We start from the raw sequence: 26,923 nt of genomic DNA on the forward strand, positions 1-26,923 counted from the left end.
ATCCTTAGTCCCTGTGAGTGAACTGGACACTCATCAGGCTCTCTGGGCTCCAGAGATCCTCATCTCTTGAGAATTTCTCTCAGCATCAGGAGGTTTTTTACAGTGTCACAGAGGGAGCCTCCTTCCTTTTCTGGTTAATTTAATCACAATACCACCCTAGCACCTCTCCCAGAAAAGTTGCATTGCCTCCAACCCATTCTCTTGGCTGGATTTCACCTCTACAATGACAAGCCTACAAAGCAGCCAGAAATACAACCCTTAACCACCTGAAGCAAAAACTGAGACATGGAGATTTCTATAGTGCTAATTTCAGCCAAGATGAAAGGAAAGACTAAACCTAGGATGGGAGAGCCTGGAAAGCAGCACTCCAAAGTGGAGGACTGTCTGGAGGAAAGAAAGGGATGGAGGCAAAGGTCCTCTTCTCTGGGGACAGCTCTACGTATCGCTGCTGCAATTTATGTCATCTATTACAGCACCTTGCCCCCAGCACCGCTCAGACAGCTGCAGGTCAGACTGATCACTATTCACACCAGTTGTACGGCAAGCTCCTAGGAGCTCCCTTCATACCCACAGTTCATCTCTCTGTATTGCTGAGGTCATGGCTTTTACAAAGGGCAGAAAATTCATTTTCATAGTTTTTACTGGCTCTGAAATTAACTTTGCAAAGATAAAATCTATAGTGAATAGCCCTGCTATTGATCGGTTTGATAAAGGACAAACTGGTGCAAATTTTAGAGATCTAAGGAAAAAAGAAAGTACTTATGAAAATAAAGAAATCCTTCACTGTTTTTCTTCACATTTACCATCTTTATGAAATAATGAATACCAGCAGTTAAAAATACCATAATCCTATTTTCTACCTTCCAGTTTGCAGTCCAGCAGTCCCTGGGATTACATGGCCAAGCTGTAGGGAGCAGAGAGCCCACCAGGGGCTTTGCCACTGACACTCAAGACACCTTTACCCCAGCTGCTGCTTGGCCTAACCGGGGACAGAGGACCAGTTCTGGATAAAGCAACACTGACTCTGAAATGGCTCTTCAGCATGACAACAGAATACAGCTTCCTAACGAAATGAACCTTACAGGATGCCTATGACATTCTCTTGAAGCAAAAGGCATCATATGAAGCACAGGCCATTCTGTAGCAAAATTAATTCAAGGAGGTCTCACCACCCAAAAATAAACATATTGTTAACTATGACTGCAATATACAGATGGTAAAAAATCTGAGAACTCGGATGATTGTTTTCTATATAAACAATTACTCTAACATTTTCCATTAACAAGGTATTTCACACTCTGTAACAAGCAAAAACTCAGTCTCATTTATCATCATCCTAGAATTACAGTTTTCCATATAGTTATTAAAATTATTTAATAGAATAAGCAGATAAGAGCTTAATAGTTCTTGATCACATTGAACTAAGAGTCCAACTAGTGAGTAATACTTTCTCCAGCACTTTCCAGGATCAGACAAAAAGGAAGAATAAAGAAGAAGAATAAAGAAGCAATGTCTGAACTGACAAAGCAATGGCCAAGACAGAAATAAACTGCTCACAGGGGAAGGTTTCTCTTCCCCAGAGAGCAGGAACCAAATATTTCCAGGCATTTCAAGAAAGCCCATGGGTTTTGAGTGCTCTCCCCCTTTGCTTTGAGATATTGACAGAGAGATTTTTGAAAGAGCCCAGACAGCAACACGTGTCAAGCATTTTAAGAAAAGCTGACCGTTCTTTCAGTATCTAAAATTGCAGGCAAGAGAGATTGGTGTGTGCATTAACAAATAAAGAATTATTCATCCTTTAAAATTATGTAGCTTTCCCCACGTAGGCCAAAGCAAGCAGAAGCAAAGTGCTCCTGTTCCCAGGGAGCCTGATACAGCACCGGTATGAGACGTGGCTGTACTTTTACTCAAGGATTAGAGCCTTTGCTAAGCCTCTTCTAACACTCTCATTCCCTACCAAAGCTGTTATTATTTTGGTTAAATGGTTTTAAATAGAAAATTACATATATTTTAGGTTAGTTATGCATAATGCTTAAATATGACACCACAATACAAAGCAAACAGCATTTTGGGTAAGAAAGAATTTAATTTATGCTGAAAATACAGGTATTTACAGTACAAGCACATACTATATTATTTGTTTCCTATTATCTGCCTCTAGCCTTCCACTCTTTCCCTCTGCTGCCTCCTCATCAAAACAGATTGGTATCCCTTGTTGGGCCGAAACCAAGCAGAAGAGTCTTTAATTACAGTGCCAACCCACAAACAGCATTAAAGTTCAAGCCATGTATGCAAAAATCAAATCTGAACAGACCAACCTAACTATTCCTGAGAGGGAATATTATTTACAAGAAAGCATACTGCATCTACAACAACTTCCTGGGGGGAAAAATAATCAACAACAACAACAAAAAACCCCCCAAACCTCGCACTCCAGGCAAGGGCAGCCAGCACATGATGTTTCTTTGGAGGATCTTGTTTACCTTTTCTTTTCCAAGGAGAAAAAGCTGAAGTAAAGGTTAGTCCCCTCCTGAAAAATCAAGTACTGTGGCAGACAATATAGATTATAACTTTTCTTCATGTTTTGTCATTACCACACAAGGTCACACATTAATTTTTTAAAAAGTAGATAGAACACAACTGCCTCTCCCCTTCTCACAAAAGCACCAGAGAGACTATAAAAATCTCCACATTTAAACCAACTACAGAAAAAACAAGGCAGCCCCTCCCATGGCAGCATGATCATGCAATATGCACTGGTGAACTGCAGCACAGCCCTTCTGGGGACAAACTCGTAACACCCAGAAACGCCATTAATGCATCATATCGTAATGCCTGTTACAGCCTTAGGTTCCTGAGGTCCCAAATTGTTCAGCAGCGCAAACACACAGCTTCCTATCTGCATGCTTAAAGTGACGCTGTGCTATTCTAACAGGCTATGACAGACATATATATATGTACTACAAAATAACTCTATTGAATTATTTGTAACACTTTTCTTCTTAAGCATTTAGCAAGCTGTATCATTAAAATATAACCAGCAGCTGCTTACATGTCCCTATATATGCCAAATTCAGAGTTTAAAAGAGGAGGTGATGAACAGCATTACTGAGGGAAACTGAAAGGGCAATTTATGAGGGAGCAGTGCAATTAGCAGAAACAGAAATTGGCCTCCAGCAGCCATGCTCAGAGTGCAACTCCTGCAAAAAGAGAGACAGCTTTCAATGATTGCAGCCCTTGGGACACTGCCTCGTTCCCAGCACAGTGTCATTAGAGAGGTGTCTCCCAGCATGGCAGGGGACAGCGGGAGCAGTGGCCTTGCACCACCTACACGCCCAGACTCTTGGCTACATAAACAGCCAAGAATAAGCAAATACAGAGGACAGGCATATACAAAGCAAGGTAATTTCACTACTTTCTTGCATCTACTTTTTTCCTGCCTGCCATTTCCTCTGCTTCCTTCCTTTGCTCCCAGAAAAGTGCAATCCTGGCAACAGACAAGTGCCCCCCCGCCCCAGCACTGCCTGCACTGGCCAGAAAATGGAAGTAGGTGTGAGCAGCACCTGCTTGGGACAGAGCCCACGGAGAGTGTGGAACCTATGGAAACTGCAGCAAGTGGGAACTTTATCTAGGGAAGACTGGAAATGTGTGGAACAGAGACAGAGCCATGACATGACCTGGAGAAAGCTCTTGAGGGTTATGCAGCTGTTTCGAGGGTAAACTGCAAATGAGAGCACACCCGACACAGGCAAGTTCATAGATGTACATGGCTTATGAATAAAGATACTCCTGTGCTCCTTACAGTCACTCAAATGTAGTTCATGTGATCATAAACCAATGACTAGAACAAGCACTGTAAGGTTTACCCAGACATTTTTAATTTAAGATACTGGGATGAAATTTTAGAAGGTGACCAGAAGAAATTCCATGGAGTGGTCCAAAAAGTGCATCTCAAGGGTGGGTCATACAGTAGAGGATACCAGCCAGAAAGCCTAATAAAAACAGAGAAGCTGTGAGATCCCAGCAGAACTGCCACCTGTGCTCTCTTGGAGGTGGTCCAAGAGGATGACGGCATGGTACCACAGGCCAAAGCAAAATCTACTCTCCATTATATCAGGCTGTTGCCCTTTGGAAAAATACATAACCAGCACAGCTAGGTTTAGCTAAAGGGAGCTTAAGAGAAGGCAAAAACCACTTTGGCTACTACTTATAGATTGGGTTTGGACTTGTATTAAGAACTGTCTGGAAGAGATCAGGAAACCAAACATTGCTCTTTGAGGTAGAGTCCAAACTGCTCTGGAGTTTCTTGTTAAAAGGAAAATGTTCTTTTCCTTTCATGCTTTAGGCAAAGGAGACATAAACGTCCTTCACACTTTCCAGCTAACACTTAAAACTCTTACACAACACAACATCAGGTATAACCAAAATCTAACTAAATCAAGAATGCAATGGCAAAAGCGGGCTTCAATCTCGCTTGCATTTTTCTCCAATTCCAGCAACTAAGCTGCCACTTTCAGGCACTTACTTTTTTTTTTGAAAGGAAAATTAAGTAAATACATGCTGTAAAAGAACAGAAGAGAACTCTGTATCCAAGAGTGTCCAGCAAGTGTGGAAAAGGAGATAAAGCTCTGGACTTTGCCAAATGGCACAATCATCTAAGGCCTGGAAAAATTCTGAAAGAATCAACAAAACACTATCACAAATCCTTCCACATAAATGGCTAAAGACACACAGAGCAGTTTTCATAACACTCAAAGACCTTAACTTAGGTACATGTACAATCATTCTCCTTTACCACTATGTAACCTGATAAGGAACGCAAACTCTTGTAATCACAGTTTCTTCTACTTACATATGCACGTCTCAGCAGATGATTCTCAGATGAACAAAGCCCTAATCACTCCTGAAGGGCATTATCACATGCACAGCACTGCCAAAACACCAAACACCTTGTATTCTGAAATCATACTGAATTCCTGGTTGAAAGGAGCTATAGCTCTTTTCTCTTCTAACAGATACCAGCTTGAAGTTACTAAGAAAATAGTGGAGTTTGTGGTGGGGTTTTTTAACTAAAAAAGATAGACTGGTGTTCAACTCTTTAACAGCAAAGCAACAGAGAACAGGACCTCAGCAAGGTTATGGAGCAGAACTGACCTTGGGGCTCCCAGTGCTCCATGTCAGCTCATGTGAATTTCCTGGAAACTTAGGCAGCAGAGCACAGCAGTGGTCTTCCCTGCTCCCTTTGAGTGACTTCATGCAAAACAGCTACAGCTTAAAGGAGAACGGAATTTTAACACCCTTGAACAAGAGAAGGCATAAAAGCTGATCAGAAGAAAACCAAGGGCAGAGCTGGGGGCCCTGGTAACTTTCATGAGGTAAAACACACATTCCTGACAGTAAATGACATGGAAGGAAACAAAAACTCTTCTCAGCAACCTTTCCAAAAGCTTTGGGTCCTATGATACGGTCTTGTTTGATCTACCATAACCCAGATAAGCCAACCAGTAAAATGACTTGAAGCAACTGCAAAGGCTGGGCTCTGGTTCATTACCCAAATACCAAGTAATTATAGGAACATGCATCTTTACATGTATTGAGGTATTTCATCCTGCCCCAAGTTATTCCTAGGCACTGCCTAACAGGAAGGTTGTTTTGAGTTTGACCCACTCTGCACTTGGTCACCAGCATTTGTGATGTGGAAGGAACAAACACGATTTTAACCTCTGGCACAGAGCACAGGAAGCAGAAATATAGTGGCCAGCACAGTCTCCTGTGCACTGATGTCTGTCATTTGAAGCAATCCCTGGTTTTAAATGATGAAGCCCTTTAGATGTTTACTCCCTTCCCCCCATCTTCAGCAGCACAGTCCATGGTCACTCACATTAAAGGACTCTGACTGAAACGGAAATCTGGAAAGCTCACAGAGACCTGACAAAAAAGTAAAAAAGGCTTTATAAATTGTGTTTTCAGTGAGGAAATCTGTACATAGAACTAGATGCCTGATATACCAGGTTTATGCACAGTGCAGTATATACAAGATCACATAGGGAAATGTGGGGGTACTACTACAGCATGTCCTGTAAGAGATGAAAGCAAAGTTGTGGTGCCACAGAGTGAGTAAGAATCAGAAACCAAGATAAATACCCTGCTTGTCCCTAATGTGGCTCAGGCACTATTGTAATAGCTGTAATTGGACCAAAATTGAATGGGATCAAAATTTATTCTGCTGGCTCATAAAGTCTTCCAACATGATCAAGCCCATTGGAAAGGAAAGCTCATGGTCACAAGGAGATGACACACTTGTTTGGGCAAGCTAGATTAGTGAATTAAGTTCAGAGAAGTTACTGTGCAAGGCATGTGTGATATCTAGGGCGACAGATGAGGCAAAAAAAGAGAAAAAGACATTGTATACTAAGACAGCAAACAACAATATCTGGAAATCCCAAGAAGTCAGAGAAAAGTGCCTACTGTCACCAGAGCACTGGCACTGCTATGGTGTGAATGTCACCTTCCCAGTTCCCAGTCACACCCCAGAGAACATTCCAACTACCATGGCACGGCCAGTCAGGGAGGAAGGCATGGGTCAGTAAGCACTACCCCAGGAAGAGACGGCAGCAGGGAGCCCAACCCCACACACAGCCCCCCACCCCCTTGCACCCCATTCTGCTGCCAGCTTCACCCAAACTAGACTGGAGTCAGAGTGTCCCCACAGCCACCCTGTGGTGGTGCTCACCCAGCCAGAAGGAGATGGGGTTCACACACAGCTGTCCCATTTTTCAGCACCAGCTGGCTGAACTCCTCAGTCACCAGGACATGGCATGGAGCAGTACCTGCTCCTTCAGAGGTGATTATGGCATCTGACCACCTCTTCCAGATCATGGGCAGAGAATCAGACCTTCGTTTGTTTGTTTTTTAAGCAGATCCAGAGTGATCAAAGTTTGTAATAGCTCAGCATTTTATAACCAACCTATGCTAAATGCTAAAATGTGAATGTATGTTTCTCTGACTGTCAGAAACGAGCAATGAAAACTCAAAGTAGTGAAGGAATCTACCAAGTTATATGGATAGAGTCTTAAAGCTTCTAAAATGTTTGGCTTAACTTCCTGAATGCCTTTTTCAACCCCTAACTCATCACTGGAAGTCAGGTTCTAGAACAGAAACTCAAGAGAAATTGGTCATACATTTTCCCCGACAGTCCATTGCTACTTAAAAGGAAAATAAAGTGTTTTCTTCATTTGTTAAGATAAAAATGAAGACTGGTTTCCCATCTCAAGCCTTTAGAGGATAGATTATTTGTGCTGCATTGCTGTTAAACCTGTCTTGTAATTCCACTACCAAGAAAAAGGAACATCACACTTACAAAATTATTGCAATTATCAGCCATTAAGGATGCAGATTATAATGTAGTACAAATCCCTCATACAATGTTATAATTTCAGCTGATGTTTAATTTTCTCTCTATTAAGTAACAGCCTAGAAATTAATGGCCTTCTTTGCCACTTGAGTACAAACCAGAAAGCATATGAAGATTTTGTTCATGAGGTCTTTGCATAGTAATCCCTGGAGTATTTAATGTCACCCCATGGGTATCCATATACAGACACAGTCATGTGCAAGGTGAACTTACATAACTTAAAAAGAATCAAAGATTCCTGAAAATATCAAGTCAACAGAAACTAAAATTGACATTTGCAGGCAAAAAAAAAAAGTAAGAAAGCTGAAACTCTGAAATTTCTGTCCTGGTCTGACATGCCCTCCCATCACAGGAAGCTGACATTTAAAAGACTGTTTAGAGAAAGCTGGATGATGTCTGTGCCCAATGCCAATCTGTAGCCACACAATGTCACTGAAGCCACAGTCATTTATCCCTCCTGGGGCTGTGTGATCACTACCAGACACTGTGAAACAAGGAAACAATCAGCAGTGCATGGGACCAACTTTTCCCACTTTTTCAAACACAGTCGTTAAACTTAACAATGCTCTGTGACATGCACAGCTCCAGAGGGAATCATAACTCTTTCTCAGCTGCAGAGATATCTCATCTTCATTAGGAACTAGAGCTCTATCAAGTGCATTTATTCAGAAATATTGCTCAAGTTCCAACCGCTGCCTTCACAGTCACATATGCAAAACAGTAGGCTGGAATTACCCATTAATCTCACAAAAGATAATTAGGTTGATGTCACGTAGTTTGAATAGTAATTATAACATGAACTAGAAACTGTTCACAGTAATAAAAATTGTTATAAACAGTTCTGGATCCACAGAGTATGATGAATGACTTGGTATGACATTGAATAATGTTTTAAATATTGTATTGTTTAAATTCCAGTACAAAGCACCATATTCAAATTTCAGGTGACTCAAATGTGATTCACATCAAGGTTTGCTTGACCTATAATATCTTAATTTAGAAATATGGGTACAGCCAATTTGTCTACAAATGGTTTTGCCAATAAGGTCAATGTGGTGTTTTACTTGAATTCTGCATAATTAAAAAACAAATCTTAGTCAAACTACTGGGAGGTTTTGGTCCTGTAAACACAACTCAATCTCAAAGTCTTGAAATGAATCTTGGAAGCATCACTAAAGCTGGATGAAAGAGCTACCACTTCCCAAACCAAATTAGATTATATCCAGCAATGGATGCAGCAGCTCAAACACCTGCCTTCAACACCAGCAGTCTTCATAATGGCACCTTGTGAGAACAAAAATATTCTAGCTACCCAACCAAATACTAGTTTCAATGGGTATTTTTAAACTTTAATCTGCCTTTGGCAACCCAGTATTTTTAATGATTCCCCTTACTATTTTTCGGGAGTAAAAATGATGGAAATATTTTGGTTTATTTTTCCTGATGCTTGACAGCTAATCAAATTTGATATTTATATTGTACTGGGATAATGAAATGTCAAGATGGATATTATAACAACATTTCTGAAGACAGTAATTTAACCTTCAGCAATCCAATTTGATTCAATGGTGTCTACACGCTTGCAAATAATTGTATTTTAGATCCCTGAACCCTGATGGCAGAAATAAACCGTTCCCCTCTTAGATTGCTGGGCCCAGAGTGCCACTCGGTGGCCAAATACAAACACTCTTCTTGTAGCAAACACCTTCCTAACACCAGTCAAGCCATATGGTAGAGTCTTATTTTGGGATATACTGGATTTGGAAACAGTCATTCTGCCTTTACTTACATGACAGCCAAACACAATAAGGAACATTTTTATTCCTCATATAAACTGGGGTCATGAAACCGTGGTGACAGTCAACACCTCCTCAGTGAGGCAGACAACCTCCAACTCTACAAGCTGAATCTTTCACCTCTCACTTCAGAAAAAAAGCAGCTGTAACAAACATGTCCCCTGTGCATGACACAGAGACAGAGACCTGCAGCTCATCCTTATGACTGGATAACTTTGAATCCTTAGCACTGGGAATCTTGTATTTATTTAATTTTTAAACCTAAACAATCGAGTTTCTTTACATAAACTAATATGCCTATTCTAAATAAAGAAGGAATCAGAAACTAGGGTGGGGCAGGCAAACAGCACTTTATAAAGCTGGGAGCACCTGTATCACTTGTACACTAGTGTACATCACAGGAGAATAAATTAGTATTTATTTATTTGCAGTATCTCATAACTCCAGGCCAATGCTGAACTTGCATCACTCTGACCTGGCCAGTTTCAAGGGCAAAGCACTTCCTCTACCATCAGAAAATCTCCACTTCCTCTTACTCAGCTGCCTCCCAGACACTGAGATGCAACAGGGATTTTTGTGTTCCCACTTGTTTTTATTACGACAGCAACAGCAGCCAGCAACAGCACTCACATTCAGCATAAACACCACACAGTCACCAGGTGGTTAAGAAAAGACGGAAAAAATTAGTTTATGCATGACCAACATCTTTAGAGAATAAGAAAAAATTCACTCCTAAATTTAAGAAGTTCCTCACAATCAGCTGAGTTAGTTGCACAGTTCCTTTTCCTGTTGGATAGTACAGTATATAGGAATTGAGAGCAGAAGTGAATAACTTGCATGAAGAACCTTAACTAGAGAAATGAGATTTCATTATATCAAAAAATATCAAACATCCTTTATTATTAATACTTTTACTGTAAGCTTTCCAAATTGCTAGCCAACTTCCCAGAACATTTTTTTTTACCTCTTTTTTTCTCTAAAGGGTAAATGGCTCATAGTACATCTAAGAAGTTTAATCAGAGTCCACTTCTACATTTCTATCTGAATAAATCCCAGTTAGATCAAATTAGTATTCAGTGTTCTTCAATAACCCATTCACAGTGGTTTAAAGAGAGGAAAAATACTATCTGGTTATAACTTGATATCAGACCAGAAACGAGTGTCAAATATAACACAAGGCAGGAAAAGACAATGCATTCTTAATTTAACAAGACGTTAACTCATCCTGCATCAATCCACACCACTGGGCAAGGCTCCTGCTGGGACATGACTCATATGTGGGCATCAGTCTATAGGAACAAGAAACTGCCTGTAAAGCCAAAAGTTGCTGCATGGGAGACTTGTACCCATGTGGGAAAACCCCAGAGGCTCAGAGCCTGCTGGAAGGTGTGTTTACACTGCTCACTTCAGCAGAGCCTGATGGTGGAAATATTCACAGGGATACAAAGTAAGGTCACTAGAACTGTGCCTGTACTGTGGCAATAAAAAACGTCTTTCTTTCAAAAGAGAAAAAAAGAAAACTAACAAGGTGAAGTCATCACAAAAAAATAAAGAAAAACCCTACATGATTTCTGTATGAGATCTGTGAGCTCACTGTTCCCTATGATTTCATCGCAAGAGGTGTCATGAGAAGCAGCTCTGGCATGCAGAAGGTTCTTTGTAGCATCATTTTCTTAAACAAGAAGGTGACAAACAAACAGTGACAGTGTGCTGAAACCACATCAACCTTACACAGAGGAGGTGCTAGCAGGGTCCTAAAGGATGCCAACCTTTCCAGCGAATCAGCTACAAAGCCATCATCTGGTTTTGCCCTCAAAGTTATCAAAACCAGTATATTCCAAATACCTTTAAAACCCTGTGTTCTAATAAAAAATGTGGTCCAACTAGTGAACATCTGCAGTCAGATGCATTCTGTGTTATTCAGCACTTGAAAATGAAAAAAAGGGATAGGATTTGTTGAGAGCAGGTCAGCTACATACCTGAGATATGAACTACACACCTGAGATACATGCCACGACCACATTTCAGGGAGGCTGACGTCCAACCTTTTAAAACTGGAGGAGGCCAGTGGTGGGCTGGGACAATCCCACAGAGCTCCCTGCCATGGGAACAAAAAGCTGTGCCGAACTGGTCAAGAGCTCGATGAGGAGCACCAAGCTGATCTCACCCGCTCCTCATGGTTTTCCTACGACTTCCGTGAAGTGCTTAAGCACAGGAACCTACCACACGCTCTCTTGTATAATAGAAAACATTGACTATTGTGAATGATTATAAACAGAAGGCTCTTGAAAGGGCTTTACTCTCCAACAGAACCTCTTAAATATTTACATTCTGAGGGCTGATGTGCAGTAAGGACTGTTCACTGCTGAGGCAGCTGAGAGCTTGCCCACAGCATGTGGCTGTGCCACATCTATCACAGCAGCAGCTCAGCTTGGGAAAACAGGATGCCACAGTCAAGGTGATGCCTAATCTGCCCCTCAAGTTCATTTGCAAATTAGCCACCTATATTCTTCCCTCCCAGGACACAGATCAGTCATCATCTCAAATGTCTCTGAACAGCCCCCACCAGAGATTGGATGCAACTCTGCTCTCCAAACCACAGCCTTCTGGAAGCAGCAGAAATAATTCACTGAAACAGATCTTAAGCAGGGTTTTGCTTGTTTTTTTTTTTTTCCTCTAGGAACTAAAGGTAGCAGTCAAAAGAAGCTACTAATACAGCCCTTACACTCCTCCCAAATGCAACTCATATCTTGGTAAGCAGGAAACCTGAGACAAATGAAATGAAAATACAGAAGGAATAAAATAGGGACATTTGAGTCACACCTATGACATGACCAAAGCTTTTACTAATTGCAAAACTGTGATATGTCCATTCACCAGCCCATTTTTCAGCTTTTCATTTAGATAGAGAGGCAGACATTTAGCATAAGCAAACAAAAATCCTGAAAATTCACAATAGGTGATTCCTATTCTGAGATAGCTCTAGTTTATCACTTTTTTTTCTTTATTGCTATTTAATGACTCATATCATGCAACTCTTTCCTCATTCCTAATGTCTGCTGCTGAAGTCTCCTCTAGAAAGATAATACTTGAATGCCTGAGGGAAAGTCAGAGAGAAAGATAACTGCAAAAAAAATCACGGCAGTCATCATTTCCTAAGTCTGCACTGAAACAGATAACGCTTCCATTGCCAAGATTAGTTCATACAGTAAAATATATGGAGAGATGAACAGATCTCTTTACATGGGATGATAGGATGAATCTTTCCATCAGATATATATATGCAGACATATATGAAATAGCTTCTTCGAAATCAGCCGAGTTACTTTTGATTCACAGCCAGAAATCTAAGGTCTGAAATTAGTTTGCTGTGTGACTTGGTAGCTGGAAAATCCAACTGATTGTCATAGAGAAGGTGCATCTTCCTTTGCGATAAAGCCAAGAACTGTAAGCAGAAAAACATAAACCAGATGTTATCATAGCATACAGACCCATTAGTTACTAACTAATTTCATGCACAATAACCTGCTAAACTAAAGCTGTAACTGCCACAAATGGTGCTATCCCTATTTCCTCATTACAGGTGATTTGATTCACCTTGGCTAAATATGAACCATACTGTAATTACTGAACAAAGTCATTAAACCCAGATCTTCACTTCCATACATTCCCTAAAGAATGCATGGCAGTCCTAAATATTTTGATATGGGTTGTTTTCTATCATAGCAATGAATATATAGTCGCCACCTACTCTAAAATGTTAAGTAATAAGTCTGTTTCCACAAGTGTATATTATCTCATTGCTAGCCAACATCCCTGACAGCACAGGAGAGTGAAGGTGTTTGATACAGCACATAATGGGAAATCAGAGATCTATCCTGTGAAAATCAATAAACCCCACACTATTTCACAACTAGGCTTGCAGAGATTCCACAAGGATTTCCCTGGAGAATCATGGCTAAGAAAACTGAGGATAGTGTAAAACCAATTCTAGAGTATTTTCCAAGTGGGCAGATGACTTAATTTAGACTGTAACATTGCTATGACTTAGTAAAACATACACTGAAGTTAAGTGAAAATAGAAAGTCTTTTTTTAATGAGCCTGCAACAGCTCTGCACAGCTTTTGACACCCAGCCATGAACACTGCTATGACCAGGTAACATCCTCCCCTCGTGCCCCCAGCCCTGCACCAGGTGCCTCAGTGCTGTCCCGCTACATGTGCTCTGCAGCAGCACAGCAGAGCACAGCATCCACCTGCACTGGCTGCACAGCCATGAATCTGGCTGCAAGGCACTCACTAGTGGATCACAGTGGGGACACATCCTCTATCCTCTAACCCTGTGCCAGAGGGAGAGGGGCATTTCCCAGATAGCAACCTGCAGGAAAACTGGAAAGAGAGCTGCCTACCAGCAATTGCATACTGAAAGAAACTGCAGAAAGTAGAAAATATTTTCCATGTTTTCTATTCTCATGAGACTGAGAAGTCACACACAAAAACCTCTGGCTCCTACTGAGAGAAACTAACTGTGCTCAGTAGATAATGCCTTTAGAAAGAATTATGGGGAAATAGGAATACATTCTGCCATGGGCTGTGGCTGCAGCAGTTCATATTGAGGCTTGATGAACTGCCATAGGAAATGCATTGCAGAGGTGAGCCCCAGGCTTCCCCCCTCTTCTTGCTGGGACGAGTCAGCATGCAAAGACCACAGACCACATGCACTGCATTCCTGATGTTCTGCTCACAACCTACTTCCTATGCAGTATGGAAGGCAGCACAGAAATCTGCTAGGATCAAGAGTTTTCCTACAGTCTACTACCCGACATTCTAAAATCCAGCTTGGTTTGACTGTAGGTACCTACTTCCCCGCCGCCTGCTGTGACTTCCTATCCAGAGCAGTGACTGCCTAGATATAGACAGAGAAGAAAGTGTATCCCTCCCTCCTCCAAGCACCAGCTGATGCTGTTTGTCCTAAGCAGCCAACCCAAGCTCTACCCATGCAAAGCCTCCAACAGCATAATTAAAGGATTCCTCAGCTAAGCAGGGAGGCAATTTATCCTTGCCATTATCAGAATGCCTCATAAATCTTCCAAGCACCCTTCAAACAGCACTGGATTTGCGCTGACAGAAAGAGCAATTGATTCCACGCTGACAAAGGTGGAAAATTCAGACGTTAGACTATGGTTAATACAGCAGAGACAGGGTGCCCTCAGGAATATCCATGGTCCTCTCTAGCGCCAGGGACAAAACCATCAATGATTCCAAGCTAAGCTGCTGGGGATGAGCTCCTTGAAGTGCAGGTCTTTCATCACGGATGCCTATTTGATAACTGCCAGCCCCTAAGGTAAATAATGGATTTCCATTTCAATTGATAAGCATCATTTACTGTGCATCAAAAGGACCTCTGTCAGTAGAAGGGATTAGAAAACCAGGAGGTGCCTCAAGAAGGCCTTGAAGCTTTCCCCTGATGAATTTCTTCTCCCAAATCTCAATCTCTTCTCATTTCCATCTCCATAAACAACATTCTTTTGTCCACCAAGTTCTGCAAATTCAAGTAACCAGTAGCAACTCTCCTTAGGTGGGGGAACCCTGGTTCACGGTTAAATAGTGTTTTGCCAGTTTTGTAATGTCATTAAAAACCAAGGAAAACATTTGTGTTTGTGGTGACTTTGATGGGAAATGCATTTAAATGAAGTCATTTAGGCTGAGCTTGGGGCAAAATTAAAAATCCCACATGGGACACAACTGCATAGGAAAGCAAATTCACTGAGCTTTGCAGAAATCATTATAGAGATCCAAGCAGAAAAAACATTGTTAACTTACTGTAAGAATGGCTAAATTACAAAGACAACACTGAAACATTATAGTGAAAACACGTAATCATGAAAGAATTTAGGATTTTTCCTTGAGGCCGCTGCAGCCCAGGCCCCCAGTGGGTCTCTGCAAAGAATTTCTATTGTCTTCAGCAGGATACTTCTGTATGGAAGAATCACTAACCAGAAGATTATTTCATGCCATTGACACAGGTTTAAAATGTTTATATTTACATAGAGACATATATACAAATACACATACCTCTTAAAAAAATCTTTAAAATCAGGCATTATAACAAATTTTCTCAATCATAAGAACTGGAAAGGGTTCCCTGAATTGTTATCAAAAAGAGAAATTAATTTTCTAGAAATACAAAGTAAGTAAATAATTTTTTTAAATTACTTCAAGACTTCTTCCAGAATTCAGCTCATCTGTTAAATACTCCTACTTCCACTACTTTTCTTTCTTCTAAATCTTTTGAAAGAAAGATAGCCTACCTCCTTTCTAACCCAGTGAGCCAGAAAACCATCTGTGGTGTATGTGGCAACACCTATCCTGATATCAGAAACCCTATTCCTCTTCATCTTGAAATACAACAATAAAAATGTAAGTTGCCACACCCTTACTGTGCACTGCAGGACACCTCCTCCGACCAACAGGCCCTCCTCCAGCAGTGCTGGCAGCACAGCCAGTGGGCTGATCACAGTTACTGGTCACCTTAGCAAAAGAGCGACCCAAAGAAGGGACCTACCTGCCTTTCCACCACTGCAAAGACACCAGGAAGAAGGGTTCATCTCAGCCTGCACCAAGAGTGAAGAAATCTGTGCCATTGAAGTACGGTAGTTTTAAAGCCATGGAGGGGTTTACTACTTTCTGAGACTAGGAGAATGTTAAAATTACATCTTAATTACTCTCAGTATTTTGTTTGGGAACTGCTCCTTAAATAAGGCAAAATTACAGTCAAGCCAACCAGAGTTTTTTCTTTTGGATAACCCAATAGCATCATCCCAGTGATTTGGGATGAAGCAATTGCACCATTGTGATCCATGGCCGTGCTTAAGCCACAACTTGGGTAAATGAAACAAAAAGAAAGGAAAGAAAAGGAACAAAAAATACAAAAAGGAGAGTTCTAAATGTGGTTGCAATTGGTTAGTTACCATGATCCAAAACTGAATGCCAAAGAACATAGAGAACTGACAGCTCATGTTTGCAACCCGCATCTTCCAGCAGCCAGAACATGTTGAAATAGAAATAATACAAGGTACTCTAAAAGAAGCTATTCTGCAGGTTTGCATCACCATAGATTCATGTAGCCTGCAAACACTACTTCTTCTGGGTATATGATGACCACTTATCCTGAAAAGCAAAAATCCAGAGCAAGAGAAAATGAAAGAAAATTCGCAAGAATAGGCAGAGATGCTCTATCCACGTGCAGTTCTCACCATGGGTATGGCGTCATGTCCATACTCCTGTCCTTGGCTATATGCAGCAGTAGCATGGAGAAAGTACCACATATGTAACACAGACCCAGATGTAACAATAGTTAGTCAAAGTCATAATTTTTTTAAAAATACTCACCGTAAAAACAAATCTGTTTTATTCTGGGCCTTGTTAAAACATAACACAGTACAAGGTAAAGCAAAATAGAACAAACTCATGAAAAGGATCTAGAAATAGCAGTGTAATTCCATTTCAGATTTTGATTCAGTTACTGTGCTGGAACAACTCCAGATTTATACCATCCTGTCAGACTATAATTTGCTACCACATATATGAAATCTTCCTCTGAGTCAGTGCAAAGAAACTCTACAAAAAGCCTAAAGAAGTCCAAGAATCTCAGTACAACACGAGAGGCTCAAAGGGGAGTCCAGGAATCCTAAGTAAAAATATTTTGCTTTTTCCAAGTATGCACATGTGGAAAAAGTGCCTCTGAAACAACGGCAGTTTGCAAAACATCAGCACACAGAAGTGCTGAAATTACCTCTCCACCTGACAGCAATGTGTTTGCAGCTGCCATACCATGTTCTGATCAGTTGGAAACCTGTGTGCTGCATTCTCTCCTCCTCTCCTGCACCTGGAGAGGAGGTAGAAGACAGAGTCATGACCCTTCTGTTTGCTTTTGGTTTTTCAGAGCACAGTACACTAGCCTTTCTTTAAAAAAAAAAAGCTACATGTTAAGAACCAAAACCTCCTATTCTTGACAAACAATTGCTTTCACTGAGGGGCACAAAGACTCCGTCCTCCTTACTAAGATAAACAAGATAAAACAAGCTGTATTTCAATCAGCATTTCCTGTCCAGACAGTACTTTTCACTGAGCATTTCTCTCCCCTAAAAGACTGTCCAGCAAGAACTACCAAAAATTTAGTGTTTTAAAGAGGTTTTCAGAACCATGAGATATGATCTTAAAAACCTCCTGCTTCTGCCTCCACGGTCTGTTTGGGTGCCAACCTTGGCAAGTGCAGTATTCAGTAGGGACAGGCATGAAGACAAACAGCTCAGCCCTCCTGGCTGGTGCAAGCCAGGAAGAAATACCATAAAGTTCTCTGCAAAGCCCACACCAACAGCCGCCCTCGGCCATGGACTGCACAGGCAGCCCCAGCTCTCCAAGCTGTGTCACTGCAAGATGCTCTCACCCCTGGTACCACAGGACTGCAATTCTGCACCAAATGAGTGACCTTTAAAACAAATTTGGAAGGTCATGATGTTTTTCTTGCTTCTGGTATGCATGTCCACAAGCAGTAAAGGGCACTTTCACACCTCTGCTCTCAATCTGAAAGCAAAATGGACAATCTCCAAAGGAGAGGTGCAAGGAATGGCCTAGCAGCCATTTTAATCAAACAAGAGTTTGTTAGAATACAGAAGCCAACCAAAACTCAGGAGACATGTCAGATGTGAAGGGCCTATTCTGCTCACCTGCAGCCCCTCCAGGCCTTACCCAACCCAATACCATGAAAGCCAAGTCAGGAAAAAAATGAAGCAATGTGACAGTGTAGGTGCCCTTGCTGTCCATCCATTGTTGTTCCACTCATGAAAGCCATCTATAATTCAACACACCCAGATGACAGCAAATCAAGAAACACAGCACAAGAGAAAAGCAAAGGATAGTTTCTCAAATGAGACAGAGGTGTGTAATAACAGCAGCAACAAGAAGAGACTGCGTATATGTGCTCCAGGTTAACAGACTTCTCTGTGAACTCCTTCCTGCCGCTATTTATAGTCTGTAGGACAGGAATATGAAATTATCCTAAGGAAATAGTAATCTCAAAATGATGATGTTCTGTCGTCACGTAGCTGCAGAGCCCTTTCCCTCCATGTGGGCACTTGATAGCTACACTCCTGTTCTGCATTGTGTCTAAAGCCCTTGCACAACAGATTCTTACTTACGTAGAAAATATTGGGTTTTGCTTCTATAAATCCTACATGTTTTACAGTTTCCCTTGTTCTTTCACCCTTCATCATCAGTTGATTCCTAGCTGTGCTGCTTCAGCTAAGAGGCAGGGAAGAGGGTAGAGAAGAAGTGTTTGGGTTTGGCTCCAATTCACCCTTTCCAGAGAAAAGAGCCTGAACACAGTTTGGGTCCTGCTGCAGTAGATGCTGCGGAGCTGATTTTGCAGGACTCCTATGAAAACAAGTTCTTTCCCCATCAGCCTGGCAACTTAGCAGCAACACGCATCATTAAAATCCCCACAGCTTTCCACTTAGTAGAGATGTGTGTACCTGTAAGACCGCCCTCTGGGATCTCATGTTAGGAAGTGTATTATTGTACAAGTGACTGGGAGCAAACACATGCTTTCATCTGGACCACTTATTTAAAACTCCTGTAATTATTCCTGCTGCAACCCACTCAAAAAAAAAAAAAAAAAGCGCGCAGCGCTGACTGCAAAAGTGAATGAATTACACCGTGGTATCCCTCATTCACAAGTCTTACATACTGAAGTCTCCAGCCGACACCCATGAAGAATCTTCTTCCCTTGCCTGATTTTCACAGACTTCTTGAAACTGCATTACTGAACTCATACACTGGACAAAAAAGCTATGCCTGCATGTGCAAAATAAAACCTTATTAAATCCTTGGTCACGCAGTGCCTTAGGACATGGTAGAACAACGTAATTTATTTGTATCGGTTTCATAATTGGACCCTGCCTGTGATCCAAAGATGACACTTTAGGTCAGTGCTGGATGGCCAATTTCTTCCATGCAAAGCACAGGGGCCACCACCATACTGAATACAGCCCATGGCAGAGCAGAAGAACGATCCCACCATGTTCCCCTCGAGGGGCTGAGACAGCATCACCTAATACACTTGCCCATGTGACAGTGACTGGGGTAAAAGCTACAAGGACTGTTTTTAAATGTACTTGTTATTCGTGGTCAGTGTATCTTTACTTCTCTCATCTGCATGGAATTATTGCCCCTTTCAAAATTGAAAATTGGTACATTTTATTTCAAGATGACTTTACAAGGCCTTCTATGTGATATTCATTTCAACAGCCCTCTAATATTGCACAACAGTCATATGATCCAGTGTGTGTGTTTTATGAGACAGACATGACACATGAAAATTAAAAACAGGTTCCTCGTCTGGAATACAGAGAGGGACTGCAGGGGAAAAAGGAAAAAAACAATGAGTGTGCGCCCAGAGATCAGGGTGGAGGGAAAAGGGGAGGAAAAAACAGGATGAGTCGTCAGAGTCGTGTCATCCTGCCCAGAGTGAAAACAGCTTTCATCAGTATGAAAGACAATTAATTTGCATAAATTTACTGCTCAATACAATTGAACTGTGCTGTATTTCAGGACTGGCAGTAAGGATTGCTATGTCTATAACCTATATGCCTACAGTCATTTATCAATAATTTACAATATTCCTTTCTGCAAACAAGACTTTGTAATTGCCCTTGCATTTCAAATGACATTTTCTTTAGGTATTACATTCCATTCAAGGAGAGATACAGAGAATCAGGTTTCAAATGCTCAGGATTTAAAGTTTATTTTGTAACTCGTAATCCAAGCACTCAGTAAAAACAAGGAGGTATTTGGTCAAGAGTATCCTTCTACATGTTCTGCTAGTCATGGAGGATTCAGAGGTATTTCAAATACCTCAGCCCTGATCTGAGTACATCTCTCATTCAGACTCACCCTCCAGACTGCATGACTGAACAATTTACAAGATCACCAGCAGTTGCAGTCATTTTGGTCTGTTTAACTTTGAATATATTTTTATTGCCATGTATGCATCATATACTATACTGGGAACAGCACAGGCAGACCAGAACACCTCTGCCTCAGGAAGAGTGCATAGCAGATGTAGTCTCTGAGCTTTTGCAGAGGTCACAGCAGGAGAAATCACTTTTACTTTGTCTGGCCTGACATTACTGGCTGAGACAAAGAGGCTCCCTCCCTCTTTTAACCAAGTGTACTTCCCTGGTCAAAGGGTTATAAAATGGGTAATTTTACAAAGTTAGGTAACGCAGCAGGTATTATATTTACAGCTATGTGAGCATGAACAGAAAGACCTGAGGTAATCAAATCTCATGCTTGAAGGATAAGAGGATTCATAAGATGATCACCAGCTGAGATCACAATTTATCCAACACCCCTTAGACACTGAGCAATCAGCCAGGTGCAAGCAAATGTCTCTTTGTTTACTTTTCAGTTTCTGCTTCTTCAAGGCATCCGCTGCTGGAGGTCAAATAGAGAACAAAATGATGATCAAGGTCCATTTGTTTCACCCCATGTAAGTAAAGTGCAAATGAGACACAAATATCTCAGCCCATATAGGTAATGGGGAGGCAAGCCTGGACTAGCCAAAAGGCTTGTACTTCTCCATGTATCTCAAACACATACAGGCTTACACAAAACCAAAAGCACGCCTCCAAACATGTGAATGATCCTTCACTTTTGCTGCCTCTCTCATTGGTAATATCCCCAGACAGAGTTAGCAACATTCTTGAGGTAAACGTATGTTCCACTGTATGGAGATAGACTATTTCTCAAATGAGTTCACCTCTGTAGGATCCTTTGGAACATGTAATTTTAAATTAATACCATCACAACCATATGCATTTTATGACAACCTCTCTTGAAAAATATATTTTTAAACATAGATGTTGATTTTATGGGGAACTGAGTGCCAAGAAGCAACTAAATATAAAAATATATAACAAAAGAACAAAAACATTTCCTTTGAGTAAGAAAAACTGTTGGAAACGAACACCTAAGAGGCCATTTTTATAACTTCCGTTCCACAGACTACTGATGACATGCAATATACAAACATCAACTGGCTCTGCCTGTATATGCAGTTACCCCAGCTGTGGTTGCAAGGGAGTATTTCCACCAGTAAACAACCACTACTGTGCCTGTTGAGCCTCTCTGCACACACAAATATCAAAAAATAAACAAGTACCACAAGAAGTATCCAATCACTGTGAATTCTCAAACTGCCTTTCTCTGCTTTGCAGCTTCTTCTTTTAACAGCTTTAATGAGCAATTTATTTTTGTTTCTTTTAATATTAAAAAATGCCAAGGTCAGCACTCTGCTGGTCAGAGGTATGCTATTTAAAGGATAAAAAAGGAAAAAACAAGCAAGAGTCATAAAATGCAACAGTACCCTTTAGCCAAATCCAACTACTACCAATATCAAAGGAATAGTCATCATGAATTTCAAACAGGACTAAAAATTGTATCTAAAACTACAGTTAAAAAAACAGCTTTCAGACAATGAGAGAGCAGGGGAACACACTGTATGATTAGGAAAAAACACAAATAAATTTACTTAATTCAATCTACATTCATTGACAACCAGTATCAGGACAAAACTGATTGCTTCATACACTCCACTGCTGCTAGTGCAGAATATCATAGAGAAGCAATCAATCTCGGTTCAATCTAAAGTAAATGACAGTGAAATAAAGGCAATAACTGATTTTCTTCATGGTACTCTGCAAAGAGGAACAAAAGGGGCCCAAGATAATATTAATTCTGTGGGCTTAAAAAAAATCCTTATATGGTTTGGAATCTATTTTGGGTTTTTTTAAAACAAAATAATTTGGAAAATTGTTTGTTTGAGCAAATCTTTTGGAGAACTTGTTAAAGTACTTGAAAGTAACATTTCCAGCCAATGCTACTTGCATTCCATATTGCTCACAGCCCTGCAAAAACAGTCTTGGATTTGCTTTGAGACACGTTCCCATTTTAGTTATCTTGAAGGATGCTAAAAATATCACCTGGTAAACTGGACTTGTGTGCATACAACCTTTCCTGTTTATACCAGACCCCCAGAAAAAACATGAAGCCTGATTAAACTTTGTGCTTGTAGGTAAGGGTAAATACAATGTTGTCTGTCTTACTAAAAAATGATAAAGGGGTGGGAGGGAAGGACAGCGTCCACTTCTGTCACCCTACATGTTGAAGTGAACCAAGTAAATCCATTCTGATTAACCAAAGCTTTGAAAAAATTATATAACTTCATTTCTCACCACAAGGAAACCATGAGGATTTACTCATGGTATTAATACCAGAATGTTCTGCAATCTATCCAGTAGAGCCAAGCATAATCACTCTCCTAGTTTTTTTATGCAGTCTCTACAAAATAATTCAGAAACGGACATAGAAAATCTGAAATCTAAACATAAGAGGTGGTTGTCACAGAAGATTTTAGGGACACACTTCTAACACCATGAAACCTTCAACCACCCTCACACCCATCTCCTGCCCGAACCAGTGATGGGTGTGCAAGGTAACTGGACCCAGGGAAAAGTCAAGGATATAGGCCTATTCACACTTTATAAGAGGATCAGAACAACAGTGGCCAACGCTATTTTACCTTTCTTTTATGTTTAGAAGGGAGAGAATGAAACACTGGATAAAGTTAATATATATTAACTGTGAGGAATGCATGCTGTTTCAGGGGGTTTCATTTTCTACTAAGATCTCTGAATTTTACAGTTGGGAATAGCAGCCTGAGCCATAGCTTTTTTTATATGCTGAACAAGCATCTTAAATATCTTATATACATTTTGATTATGTCAAACTGTTCCAGACATGAAAGGACCATGGCTTGCTTTGTGCTATACAGCAATGGCCACAATCATTTATATGATCTGGACCCTCAGCAAAAGAAATCCAAAACAGATTTCTCTTGGTAGAATACGAACAATATGTTTCCTATATTACACAAAATGTAGTTGGCTTTATATGCAACACTCCTCTCATCTTGGAGGAACTTACAACTGTGCTTTATATTGCAGTGGGAGGATTTCAGAGCAATTCTACATGTTTAGTGGAGTTGCTGTGGAGTTATACTGCTCTAAAATTAACAGAGAATTTGCTTATAAATATACAGCACTCTATTAAAAATATCTTTTAATATCTGTATAATCAGGCAGCACTTTCACTATCACCTGGCACATGCCCCCTAATACATTTCACATTATTCAGCTCATCAGCTCTGGAAGAATTAATTGAAAAGATAGCCCTGAGATGTGAACCAACACACCAGCTTAACCAAATGCAGGGTTAAACCACAGGGCATCTCCGGCTCATTCACAATGATGATCCTCATTTATACCTCCTGTCAGCTGGAAATAAAGAAACACTTCATATCTTGAGGCTACAGTCAGGCATGACTACAGGATAATTTGTCTATTTACTGTCTGATTTCCACAGCAGCATGAGATACTAAGGAACTAGGCAGCTTTTTTTCTATTTATTCCTTGCTTCCTTTTTAACAACCTTCCTGGGGTAGGGGAAAAAAAAAAGTAAAACTCCTCATCACCCTGGAATCTCATAGAGAAAGACCCAGTGCTTTAGGAATTACATTTGTGACATCTCCCTCTCACCTACAACATGGAGTCTCTCTCACTTCCTCCCCACCCCACACATGACAGGGACTGACAACCCACGAACAACAAAGTCATTAAGCAAGGTACCAAGCTCTCATCCAAAGGTCCGATCACGCCACTGAGGAACTACTGTGTTAGATGTGTATTTGCATGTTTTACTTGCACTTTCTTGGCCTTAAAGATTACAATGGAAAACAGGCAGCAGCTTGTTTTAAGTGGGTGCAAACTTCAGAGAAAGTAGTGAAGGACATTTGCTCATTTCACACCCTGGGTAGAATTTAGCATGCCTGCATCTTTCCATAGTCATGCTCTTAGAAGAAGAAAGATTTATTTTTTAAAAAATCTAGTCTCTCCTTCTTGAAAAGAGAGCAAAAGACACCTTTCTCTGATGTACTGGGAAACGTCGTTCTTTGTCTATGCAGTTATACAAAAACATCAACAATTAACTTGAAGTAGAGAAGTCTATTATTGTACAAATTACTTAATCCTTTGTAGTTGTCTTTCATGTAATAAACAAATCTTATTTCTATCCTATACACTGTTTAAAGGCAGTGCTTTATGGGGGATATGCTAAAACATACCACATAACCGTTGCTGTAACTTGTATGTTGTTTTTTGGTTTCCCTTCTGAGAAAAGGTAGTGCTGCCTTGCAAAGACAGGTAAGATGGGACAGAACTGATTGACTCTGCAGCTACGGATTAGCCACTTAAGCCACCCCAGTTTCCAGTCCGCCCATGTGTATACTGGGGCAACTCTGCCCAGGATTGTTAGGAGGATTAACTAAGTGGCACTGAAAGGCTTTGAGATCTACTCAGTAAAAATTATTTCTATGAAAGTGCATGTGCATAAAGTGCTAATTGATGCCAGCTGGCCTTTCATCCTGGGCAGCAAAAACAGCTTCTTACCACACACATTTCCTTTAGTGGGCACCAGCGGCATATTTTGTTTATTTCTAAATTCCCGGGGTTTGCCTTAAAACATACAAACCATTCAATTTTCAGGAATACTCCATTAGGAGATTGATACAGCAATGTATTTCAGAAATTACCTTGATTAACCTTGCACAGGCAATAAGTGTAAACATTTTACACCTTTCAAACTGAGAAATGAGCCCTATTTGCAGTGCACAGTTCTAGATTCAGCAATTTGCATCTTAGAGTCTGCAGTGCCCTGTTCATTTCCTAGAAAAACCTGACAATCAATTTACAATGGCCCTTGAAATGAAGCAGAAAGCTACTGTTCCTGAACTGGCCTTATATAACAAGGCAGCATCAAATGAAGATACATAACTAGTTATTCTTAATTTCATTTTTCCTCTGTGCTGCAAACAACCATGTTTTCTGGAGCCCCTCCCTCAGCTGCAGAAACTTGGAAATGCTCCACCTGCTTATGTTTGCTGATAGACGCCAGAGGAATTTTCACTTCATCTGTTTCACAGATGCTCAGACTCTTTTCTCAAGACACATCATACAAAAATGTCTCCAAAATAATTAGCAGGACTTCAGTCAGCATGACTGTGTGGCTCCATGTAAAGTAAAACTCAGACAGCTCTTAAGAAATTGAAGCTCCGGAATGAGTGTCTGGGACCTTAACAGCACTTACTTAAATCTTCCTGTTTGACACATTTATAGTTTTTCATGTAGTCAAACGGGCAAAGGGCTTGGTATGCAGAAAGCTGCTACAATGTGAGAAACAACATGAACCTCTATAACCTCTTGTACTTATACTGACATGAAGGTAATTGCTAGTGGAGAACAAACATGCAATCTAATTCAAAGACGGGGGGAAAATCATGCAAAGATCTCTGTAATCATTGTCTCCATGTCTCACTTCAAAATAAAATTCACTACCTTACTGGGGAGCTACCTGAATAAAAATAATCCTATGAAATGTGTTGCAATATTATCATATTTAACTGAAAGATGCCCCTCCTTTGGCCATTTGCCTGGCAGTGCAAACATCAAGCAGGGCTCTTGACCATCCCAAGCTTGTTCCTCCCTCCCTGCTCTTCATCCTCCCCAGCAAGGCCTCCATCATGCAGCTGAGCCACAGGCAGAACATGAGGACTCGACTGCAAAATGAGGGCACACTAACAAATCCAAAGAGACAGCAAGAGTGCCTCGTGATAGTTCACAAGGCTCACGCTATCAAGTCCAGGGGATAAATTACCTAAACTTCTCTGGTTGCACACTAGACTCTCTGAGAGTACTCTAGTGCCACAGGGAAGGACTCAAATTGCAACCCTCTTCTCCAAAATGATAGGAATTTAATTCCCACTGCATAAACATTTATTGAGAATATTTCAAAGGGCCACAAGTCACCCATGTCTGTTTTCAGGCCTATTGTCACATGCAAGTGTCCTTAAAAGGGACAAGAAGGAGGATCTAAGGAATGGGATGGTTGCTCTGGCCATCTCTCCACCCAAAGTCACACCAGAGAGCTTTTGCTTACTTAGGAAGGGCTTACGGCTGTTGGCTTAAGTTATCAACATGACAAAGGCTCAGAAAAGCTGCAGGTGTTCACCCCATAGCCCGCAGGCACAGGCAGTTGCCCATTTCAGGGATCCTGAGATATCTGGGAGTACACACGGGACCCTTGGGACTTGTCCCATACTCGCCCTGGCCCCTGGCTGGGGGTTACAGCCAGGGCCAGGGTCAGAACGCTGAGTCAGAGAGCAGTGGCCAGCAAGGGCCCTTGAGGCCCAGGACAAAGCCAGACATGTCCTCACTCTCCTCCATACCCAGACAGCAGCAGGGGCCACCTGGCCCTAAAGGATGGAGTCACTTGAATGTAGAGAACACTTTAAAACATCCCTGCTCCACTCAACATGGCCAGCAGCCACCAAGGAACAGCAGATAGCCCCACTACAGCCCTGAGGCAAAACCTAGGGAACAGCTCTGGGAGGTGACAGCAATGCTGGGCCTGGGGCAGCCCCACCCCAACAGGTGTAGTGAGCATCCCAGGGAGGCACACAGATATCCCAAATCCGTGGCCTGATCAATTCCTATTTATTTATTTACCTATTTAACCCTAGCTCACTTGTTTGTGACAGT

General features: G+C 41.1%; 1 protein-coding gene across 4 annotated transcripts in view; it reads right to left on the reverse strand.

Moving 5' to 3' along the window:
• PID1 (phosphotyrosine interaction domain containing 1) overlaps nt 1-26,923 on the reverse strand; it is an 89,326-nt gene that overhangs the window by 13,026 nt on the left and 49,377 nt on the right. The window contains exon 1 of one of the 4 annotated variants that reach the window (XM_032119885.1): nt 5,155-5,271. The exons of the other annotated variants lie outside the window; for them this stretch is intronic. Coding sequence (XP_031975776.1) covers nt 5,155-5,256 — 102 coding nt within the window. The 5' untranslated portion in view covers nt 5,257-5,271. Of the gene's footprint in view, nt 1-5,154; nt 5,272-26,923 lie in introns of those variants that run through there. 4 annotated transcript variants of the gene reach the window in all.

This window comes from Corvus moneduloides, chromosome 10 (assembly GCF_009650955.1).
Source record: "Corvus moneduloides isolate bCorMon1 chromosome 10, bCorMon1.pri, whole genome shotgun sequence".
Lineage (NCBI taxonomy): Eukaryota > Metazoa > Chordata > Aves > Passeriformes > Corvidae > Corvus > Corvus moneduloides.